This window comes from Gopherus flavomarginatus, chromosome 5 (assembly GCF_025201925.1).
Source record: "Gopherus flavomarginatus isolate rGopFla2 chromosome 5, rGopFla2.mat.asm, whole genome shotgun sequence".
Taxonomy (NCBI): Eukaryota; Metazoa; Chordata; order Testudines; family Testudinidae; genus Gopherus; species Gopherus flavomarginatus.
In genome coordinates this window covers 83,607,472-83,617,881 of record NC_066621.1, presented here as the reverse complement: position 1 = coordinate 83,617,881, position 10,410 = coordinate 83,607,472, and the positions used below count along the sequence as shown (strand labels likewise).

The 10,410-nt window shown below is 44.9% G+C and overlaps 1 protein-coding gene across 1 annotated transcript; it reads right to left on the bottom strand.

The window, feature by feature from the left end:
- Positions 1 to 8,660: 8,660 nt before the first annotated feature.
- C5H11orf96 (chromosome 5 C11orf96 homolog) lies at positions 8,661 to 9,829 on the bottom strand. Its single transcript, XM_050955554.1, has one exon. It carries the CDS (start codon positions 9,652 to 9,654, stop codon positions 9,289 to 9,291), a length of 366 nt encoding a protein of 121 aa, XP_050811511.1. The 5' UTR covers positions 9,655 to 9,829; the 3' UTR covers positions 8,661 to 9,288.
- Between the last annotated feature and the right edge of the window lie 581 nt (positions 9,830 to 10,410).

Genomic DNA, 10,410 nt, shown 5'->3' with positions numbered 1-10,410 from the left:
ATAAAGCTGCCAAAATGTTCAGAAATAGCTACTGATTTTGGATGCCCACATTTTGAGATCCCTGGGGCCTGATTTTTGGAAGTGCTGAGCAGCCCCAGCTCCCAGTGACTTCAGCTGCAATTGCATATTTTCAGCACTTCTTAAAACCAGGCCCCAGGGGTCTTGACATTTGCACACTCAAAATCGGTGATCTCTTTTCAACCTTTTGACCCTAGATTCTGGCAAAGATAAGACTTCAGTGATGACAGTTTTCAGCAGTTCTCGGTGTGGTCTCTTCCACGATTGTGCCAGGAGGGATTTGGAAGAACATGCTGCGTAATATGTGATGTAAATGTACTTAGGAGTTAGCTGACATTGTATAATATATAGACAAACCAAAACAAAAAGAAGGAAATAGCAAATATATTCCTGGGAATCACCTAGTCCAACAGGATATAAACAAAGCCTGAGAAGTGTTCCCTTTTCCAAGAAGGTAGAGTGACTCAACACAAATGAATCCATTGTGTTATACATCATATACACATAGCCTCTTGGGCAACCAGCTGCCTATTTGTGAGACATTCAGAAGTGCCTTCAACTTGCAGAGAAGAAACTCTGAACTCTACAGGGAAACTGAAACGACGCAGAGAATCAGGTGCTTGGATACCACAGTGATGAGCATGATATTAACGGACTGATAGATGGATGGGTAGATGCACAGGGACTGTAATGGGATATGTGGCCTTTCCTCTTTAGTCCACCTGTCTGAATCCAATCCAATTCCTTAGGGACTGAGTTACTGTTACAGTTGGCAAGCTTTGTGGAATGAGTTGGTGAGTCTTGGCCCCAGTTCTTCGTTTTTAGGTATGCACATCTCAAAATTCCCTCTTTCAGGTGGCCCTAGCTGGATCTGCTGCCACTCAGAAGAAAGGGCACAGATTGAAGGGACCATACAGACTGAACTATTCAATGCAGTGAGGCAACCTCTTAAAAGTAAAGTTGGGAGAGGAGGGAGGATGAGAAAGAGCAGGTGTGAGAATACAGGAGACCAGCAGCCCTTTGGAGAGGGATATCAACAGGACAGTAAAACGTGTGTATGTGGAGTGGGGAGAAAAGTCCTCCCTACCCTGTGCCTCCAGGTGGATGACTCCATGTCCCAGTGGAAGCCTCTTCTTGTCAGTGTGAGATCCATTAGTATGTGGGAAATTTGTTCTGTAATTACAAGACTTCAGTCTCCCAGATGACTAAAACATATAGACTAGATACTTTGCTGGGTTTATCAAGAGTTGGCTCTGAGGACTCCCCAAGCAGTATGCACTCTGCCCAAATCCGATGAACATGACAGGGCCAGTCTTTGTCCTCAGGTCACAGGCAGCGTAAGACCTTATTATTTGGTACAGCAGGTGGTTTTGCAATTTATCTGTTATATAAACTCTGAGATCAGATTGCTGAGGGTTTGGTTTCCCAAGCACAAGTCCTGTCTCTTCAGCAATCCTCTCCTTTCTCAGCAAACCAGCCATTGTTTCTAGTGACCTGCACAATACTCAGACGTAGCACTTAACTTTTGCAAGCATTAATGAATTAAGCCTCACAGCCCCCTGGGTTTATGGATGGGGAAACTCAGGCACAGAGAGGGCAAGTGGCTTGCTCAAAATAACACAATGAGTCAGTGGCAGAACCAGGAATAGTACCAGAAGTCCTGATTCTCAACCCCATACTCTAACCAGCATATTCCCTCCAAGAACCAGAAGTCCTGAAACTCAGTACCCTGTTCTAATGACCCATCTACAATCTCTCTCCAGCTTTATGATTTGACTGCATAGGGACATTGTTTATCCAGCAATAAACATCCATAAAACAAATGTAATAGCTAGAAACAAGAGAGAGCGAGAGAAGCTAATATGGCTCATGGCTCTAATGTTTTTATTTGGATCCCTCATTTGTTTCCCAAAATAAAGTTCAATATACTTCATACTTAGAATTACCAGGTAAAGCTATCCAAATTTCAGTGGGTGCCTGGGCTCATGGGTGCTGCTTATGGGAGCAGCTTATAAACAGGTTCTCTAGGTTGCCTTCTTAGACATATGGGCCACCTCCAGTTCCACTCTGGGGTTGGGTTTTTATTTTTTATCTTCCTTTTTGTTCCCTGGATTTCTTTTATTTTTTTCCCCTTCCTTGCAGCAGTTCCATTCCCAGATAACTCTGTATCTTAACTGCCTCTTTGCAGACAATCAGATTTACATTTTTCCAGGCTTCTTTCTGTCTGTAAGATTTCTAGGCTTTTTCCATCCTTCAAAATCTGATAACCTAGCCTGCACTGATTTATATATTGAAAGCATCAGGGAGTCCTGGGGCTCCAATGATCATAATCACACAATGAATAACATCATTGTGAAAAATACCTATATGCATTACCAGCTGATATACCAGTGCCATACAGACATTACTTACCCACTGCTCAAATGTATCCACCTCCTGTGTGGAACACAGCAGCTATTTAAAAGCAGGCACTAAAACTACCCCAGCACTTTTTAAGAATAGTGAAAAAAGTATGTTTTCTAAGTGAAATTGCCTGGGAAATTTGAGTCAGCAGAATGCAATTACCTTAGGACATGACACATTCTTGTGAAAAAAGCCATGGATAGATTGTTGATGACCACAAGCGGTCAAGAGTTCAGAACATTTTTCAAAGGGGAAAATACTGAGTTACCAGAACCCGAGATGGAAAGTAACAAGCAGATAAATATCCCTCATGCAGTTTTCTATTACCCAAGCCAAGAGTAATTTCACAGACATGCTGTGTCCTCTCCCCACCTCTTCTTTCCCCACCTCCTTCTGCCCAAGAAAGGTCATTTTCTTCACAAGGAAAATAATCCTCCACAACAACAGGGTTTTAAATCAGACTGAGAAAAGTAATTTCCCATCCACCAATAAATAAACTCAACCTCCCCAATGCAAATATTTGGAAACAAAGAGTCACCTCATAAATTACCAGAGCAGATCTTGTTTTGTTTGAAACCAGAGTCAAGTAGACCCTGTTTTAGTTTGAAAGGGGGGAAAAAAAGTCTCACTGCATTTCAAAATCAATACAAACACATGGAAGCTCCAGAGGAAATACCAAATCCACCCCCATTGGATTCTGTTACCACAGACTCTTGTGTCTGAGCAGAAAAACAGATGTCATCAAGCTTGCTGGAGCACACCATGCATTGCTTCTGGCACATAAATCAGATTAAACCTCTGTAAGACTCTATTCTAAGCAAAATGGTAGCATCAGTATTATGCAGCAGAGAAGCTAGGTGCTAGGTCCAGAAACATGCTTAGTAATACCAGGGATATAGGAAGAACTGGACTCATCCCACTTATACAGGGGCAAATCTAGAGTAACTCCAAGAAAGTAAGTGGAATTATTCCAGTTTGCCGCCACTGCATCTGACAGCAGGAGCTGGCCCTATGGTAGTTATAACACATTTACCCACTGATGACATTTGCTAACCCAGAAGTCCTCAGTGCATAACTATAGAGGTCATGCATTTAGGCTTGATGCTAATGCTCTGACTCCAGAGAATTACATGAAAATGACACTGCAGTTACTGGTTAGTTATGCGGCCATAAGGAGCACTCAGTGTCCCTTGGCATCAGTTAAACTGGTTGTACCATCAATTAAGTGGCATTAAATGCTGCCCTGTATATTTAAGTGCCAGGTAGTGTTGACATACTTGGTAGCACTCTCGCCTCTAGACAATATGGACTGAGCACTCCGAGTAATATTCCATTACAGGCTGCTTTGGACGCAATGTTAAGCTGGACTCCCTTATATCTAGTTCAGCTGGCTGCCCAGCTGGGAGTTAAAGAGCCCATACTGCTTTTTGATAAAACTTGAGGACTAAATAATAATCCCGTTGTCCCATGCAACATCCCCCTCTCAGTAAAACAGGAGCTGATGGCCCATGCTTGTGAAAGCCCAAATAAATGTGTTAGTCTCTAAGGTGTCACGAGTACTCTTCATTCTTTTTAATGGTTTCTGTGTTTGCCTTTACAATTTCCCTGATAATACCTTACATTTCTACAGCACAAAAAATGTTAGGAGTTTAAACTGGTACATTCTACAGGCAGGAATCACATCATTCATAACTTGGATGCAGTCACCTCAGGGGTGAGACTTGGCAAAGTTTAACCATCCACAGCAACACTAAACAATCATTATGGGCAGCAGATGATGAATACTGTACCCAATGAAAACTGCCAGGGGAATTTAGGGAGGCAAAATGTAATTCCCTGAGGAGGAATTTGGCCAGGACACAAAGGCTGATCCCCTGGCTGCAAGGAATGAGGATCATAGTTTTACCATAGGCCTCTACCAGTAGAGTGCCCTCTAATCCCACAGCTGCGGCATTGGTTCAGTATGGATTCAGAAGAAAGACCACCACCTCCAGAGTCACTAGTAACACTTTCTGCAGCGTCCTGTGTTCATTTAAGGTCCCCCATCCAGATACGGGTCCTACACCACTCTGCTTAACTTGTGAGCTTCAACAGGATCGCAGCCACAGATTGTCTGACTGCCACATCTATTACACTCTTAAAATCATTTTGGGACCCTTGTATATGAAATGACCTATGAATATATATCACTCTCTACACTAATAAGGAACTAAACCAGCAGGTAGTTATATAGTAACTATAGTGCACTATTATCCAAACAATTAAGTATATATTCCTGTTTTTGTTCTGTCCTTTGGCTCTGAAGTTACTATGTAAGTCAAGTAACCATGTATGTAATTATTTTTTAATAGGCTCTGCCTTGCAGTCCTTTCACAGGCTTGAGTGGTATGGCAGGATCAGACCAACAGCAGTCAAGCTAGCAGTAACTGCTTCTGTTTATCAATGTGTAATGCAACAGAACTATGACAAAGAAACTTCTTGCCACAGACCAAATCCTACGATGAACTGACCTCCCAAAATTCCACTGAAGTCAGTTGGAGCTATGAGAGCCCTGTACGTCTACAGTTTAGGTGTGTCCTAGCTGTACCAATGACCACACAACACAAAACAGTCCTCCTAGGGTTATTATAAACCTAGAAACTCTGTATCAGTTTTAAACACTTGGTGACTAGAACAACATTCCACCAATTCAGAAACTTTGGGAGATGGAGTCAAATAAAGGAACCACGTGTGCAATTAGCAGGGTGGAAATGTCCTGTTGCCTTTGGGACTGGAATTAAATTGCAACTGGAAATCCTCAGTTCATTTACCAATTCAAGCTCAACCAAGAATGCTTTGGAAAAATTCAGGAAGGGCTTGTCTATATGGGGGATATTTGCACCAACGGACACACACTGATGTTGTTGCACTCTCCAAACCCCTAGTGTAGCTGTGCTGTACCAGCGTAAGAAGTTTGAGACTAGGTAAGCCACACGGCTGCAAGTCACTTTACACCTGCACAGCACACCTACACTACTGCTTTACATCATTGTAGCTACGTAGTGTGAACACTAACAAGCTCTAAGAAGACTGGACACAAATCAGGAACAGAATAAACATGGGTAGCCTTAAAAATAATAAAGATAGAGGCCTTATTATCCAGCAAGCACTAGGTGCAGAGTTCACTGTCTCCCCTGCTACAGTGGCTGGCAAAATGAGTATTCAACCACAAAGGCTCATGCTCCAATATCTCTGTTAGTCTATAAGGTGCCACAGGACTTTGCTGCTTTTACAAAAAGCAGCATGAGGGAAAAATCTACTAAAGGTCAAATCTAATAAAGCATCCCCCCACTCTGAGCCCCATCCTGCACATACTGTGCTCGATGGGAGTTTGTGCCTCATCTGTGTCCTTTGTAAAAGGGGGAAGATCATGCCTTTTGGGAAGCAGGGTAGATTAACTGACATTTGCTGAGCACTTTTAAAATGTTAAATGCACGAGCCACATCTCAAGCTTTGGGGATAAGTTAGGTGGTGACGGAAAGTCGTTGTCATCGAATGATGGTCTGGTGACCTGGGTAAAATGGGTTTGTTGGGTCTTAGTCCAATTCCTAGGGGACATCACACAAAAACACCATCACAACAGTAACCTTCCAATTAGAGGACAAGGACAGCCTGGGCCCACAAGGAGTGCATTTCCCTTTCACACTGAAGGTGCCCCTTTGGAATAGGGCTAAAGCACACTGGCCAGTGGAAGCTTTGCATTGTTGTTGCCTGGGCTGTACCAGGCAAGACCCCCAGCCTCTAGGACTGTCACTTTGGCACCTTCCACCAGCATGATATTCACTGGGGGAGAGGGGGAGGAAGGGCAGGGAAGGGGAATGATAACAATGACCACTGAAGAGATACTTAATGTACCCCACTTTATCTAGAATATGAGGTGCTTTCTCAAATTGTTTTGCAGCAGATTCTTGAATCCTTTTTGTTTGCTGAACAAACCCTCACCACATCCTGGATTTGTATCTTGGAACTGAAAAGTGAATGTAGATATTTCCCCTTCAGGAAAGTCAGTGCCTGATGCTCTGTTCCTGTCACCAGCCTGAATTGGTGCAGCCTTCTGCAGCTAGCATGTGACAGCAGCACAGCTACTCACAAACTCAGAGATGAAAGGATTTTGGGTAAATGGCCTCCTTTTAATCCCAGCAATTCAGAGGAAACGTGGGGCAGAGGAAAGGATGTTATCACTCAGCCTAAGATTCCTCTTGAGAGACTCTGCCTTTTATAGGGAACAGCAGAACCTGGACCTGAATTTGGAAGAAAGACATGGCTGAACAGCCACTCTCTGCGCCTGAGAAATGGGGAAGGATGATGCCACTGAGCCATGTATCCCAGAAACACTGTGGAGTTCATTACCCTGCTGTGTATTTTCAATGCTGTTTTTAGAGATGAAGCTAAAGTGCTAGATTGAAGCTTCAAACCACCTCACTAAACAGATTTATTTCAGGAGCTGGAACAGCGCTGGGAATTTGTCAAGGAAAAACACCCAGATTTCTGGTAATTGATCATTTCTTTTAATTTAGACTTCAGTGAGATTGTCTGCATGCCTGAACCTGTTCTTGGGGTAGAACTGTGACTCTTCCTTGTGCATGGATGTTGTGTGGTTGTCTGTACAGAAAGCAACCATTGGAGTTTACTGCCACAGTGAGAAAAGCTCCGGTTCTCTCATAAGGTGCGTTGCTAGATATTGTGATGGTGTCAAATGCTTAGTGACAGGGAAGCATAAAACTATGTCCCAGAGCCATTCCCTCACTTATTAGATTGTGTATGTGATTTTATGCTATTGCTAGGGTCAATTGGTTCCTACATTTTGAATGAATTTTAAATCAGCTGTTTTAGTGCTTACAAAAGTAGAAGGGAGCAGTCCAACTGCAAGCTTCCACACACAGCTTCACTGATGCCCCTCAACGCTGACCCAAAGCGCACACTGCTATTTCAGTGCTGGGCATCCAAGACAGCTCTTTTGATGCACTTTAATCCTTTCCAGCAGCACATCCCACAGTTTCACTCCTCCAATCCCCTTTGCACTGTGGCAATGCACCTCAATCCTGACTTGCATCTTGTCCACCTCAATTTCTGTCTGCACACAAATGCAGCCCTGAGCACCGCAGATGTCCAAATTCTGGTATGGTTCAGCGACATATCTTATGTTCTCTCCATAGCTCCCTAGAAGCATGGCCAAATCTGATTTCACTTAGGATCAATGCTACAACTGAACTGTGGTCTCATATGAAAAAGTTGCTCTCCAGGTGTCCTCAGATCAAACCCTCATTGGGCAAACTATACAGTCATAGGCTCTGACCTCCAGCAGCCTTAATATAGCCTCTGTATCAATAATATCTAGTAATTAGGAAGTCTGAACAGCCTGAGGCTTGTCTAGCAGGCTCTAGATGGGAGAGATGCTCATATGGGCATGAACAATTAGCCTAACAGCACTTCAACAAAGTGGAAGAAGAAAGCAAATAAATCCCAACCCTTGAGTTTGCTTTTCCCTTTGCAGAGGTTGTGTAAATGCTTCCAGCATAAATACTGTGGTGTCTGCAACAGATAGAGATTCTAAAAAGACCCTGCAAACTCTTAAAAAACAAACAACCCAGCAGTCCCACAGATTCATTCCTGGCTGATCTTCATCCTCAGCAAAATCTTTCACTCTCCTACCTGAGAGAAATCTGTGTGTCCAGAGTGCCCTGCAGCTTCTTGATTTACTAAATGGAACTGCATTATATATACTTCTCAAAAAAAAAAAAAAAAAAAAAAAAAAACAACCACCCACTTAGCATGTCTGTAGCACTGACCAATTTACTTGTCAAAGGCAGAAAAGAAAGTCTGATCAGAACATAGAATAGTCATTCAATAATGATATAATAACAATTCTAAGAATAATTAGACTTTCCCAGTTTTGCTAACGTACAAAAAAATGGGTTAGCAACTTTCCTTACCAATCATCTAATTTGTTTTATTACTTGCTTTATGCTAAGCTTCTTTTTAAAAAAAGATGTCATCTAGCTAAATTCTTATAGTATATACTTAAGATATGTAGTGAAATACCCCTTTGACAATGTCCTTTCCCCCAACACCTCCACCTCTCCAAAAAGGATATTGTTGTTTTTGGGTTAGCTGTCAACAATTTTAAGCCCCATATATCCACTAAAGGGTAAGCAAGTAGAAATAGGAATAGTTATTCCCAATAAATATTCTCCAAAATGCACTATGCAAATATATTGAGTTTTATTTCTTTTATGGAAATAATAGCAGACATTCAGGTAGAAAGATATTAAATTAATGCAGTCAACAATTTAAATGCAAAAATAAATATAAAGTCCAGCAGCTCACTGCATCCAAAACAGCTCAGATTTCTTCTAACAAATGGAAAAAGTTTTTTTTTTAAACAGAAGTTTCATACAACCAAATAGAAACAAACATGAAAGTGCTTTCTTAGAAAACATCCTGACCTTACTTGCAAATTGCTCTTGGAATCTATCCCACTCCCGACTGGTTCTTTATCAGGAGGATAATTAAAAGGAACTTCACCCCCCTCTTAAATAAAGCCTTCTTCATGGTCCCTTCAAAGTACCCCTCTTGCCATACTGACTGACAGTTAGGATCTAATCTATAATACAAAAAAGAGTGTCCAGTGGCCCTTATTTGGAAAGCAATTCTCGGTAGCAAGGATCTCCACAAATAGTCTCCCCTGAAAAATATAACTATAAAGTTCTCGCGCTTATGTCTCGCGGCTGCAAGCTTCACTGTGAAGCACGCACAGTCCCCTCTCTCTCTGATGAGTGTGTTTGCAAAGCTGCTGTGATGGGTGATCATGGAGCCCCAAAGGTCCCTTCACAGAGCAGAGTCCGAGTCACTCGAGTCCAAACTGCTCCGCAGCTTGCAGCTGCTGAGCTTCTCTCTCTGCAGGCTCAGGTTCTGGGTGCTCCTCCTCAGGCACTCCAGGGACTGCAGGAAGGATTTCTTGGCTTTCTCCTCCTCCATGGGGGAGACCCCTTCCTCCTCCACCTCCTGGATCTCATCGAAAGTCACCGGCTGGGTCTTGAAGCGGGACTGTCTCGCTCTCCTCAGCTTGCCCTTGGGGATCTTGGCGGGGCGGACGGGCTGGGGGTATTCCTCGGCGATGCACACGAAATGGGGCATGACCGCTTGGTAGCTGGAGCAGATGCCCATGAGCTCGGCTTGCTTGGCTGCCATCATGTTAGCCGCTCTGCTGCGGCTCCGCGAGACCTGAGCTGGGCAGGAGCGAGAGGAGCAGGCGGCCGCTGGCGAGCGCCCAGTCCCAGGCACCACGGGGATGGGCGCGGGCTCCGAGCCTAGCCAGAGCCCAATCCGGTCCCCTCAGTCCGCAGCCGAAGGCGGGCCGGGCTCGCCGAAGGCGGGCCGGGCTCCCCGACGGCGGAGTCTCCCTCGCTACCCCGGCCAGGAGCGGGTCCCTCTGCGGTCCCCGTGCGGAGCGCGAACGCTGCAGCCAGAGGATCGCTCCTGTGCTCAGCGAAAGCTGCCGCTGCCTGGGCCGTCCCCGGCGCTATATAGCCCCCTCGGCCCACACAGGAGCATGCTCAGATGACACCAACTACCATTTAAAGCCTGCCCGGCCGCTTCCCTTCCGCCTGACGTCGGCGAGTCATTTGTGCTAAAATAACACAGCCCCCGCGCTGCAGAGAGACTGTGCTGGGGAGGCCCCGGGGCTTTCCCGCGCCGCTCTCTGGCTGCAGCCCCTGGCCCGGGGCAGGCTGAAGGGGAAGGGCCCAGCCTGCGCTGCTCCGCTTGCAACCCACCCGTGGGGGGCTGGTTGGCGACGGGGTGCCAGGGCTCCAGCCACGGGCGGATTTCAGCACTCACCTGTTTCCCTGTCTCCCCTGTCCAGCTGCTGTTGCCCCTTAGAAACATCAGCCCTGGCTGAGAGTGACGGAGGGAGCAGATCCCCGGGGCGGGAAATCAGCAGGCTCCACT

Bases quoted from the DNA above. Each gene is read 5' to 3' on its own strand.
- C5H11orf96 (XM_050955554.1), bottom strand. From the start codon at position 9,654: ATGATGGCAGCCAAGCAAGCCGAGCTCATGGGCATCTGCTCCAGCTAC.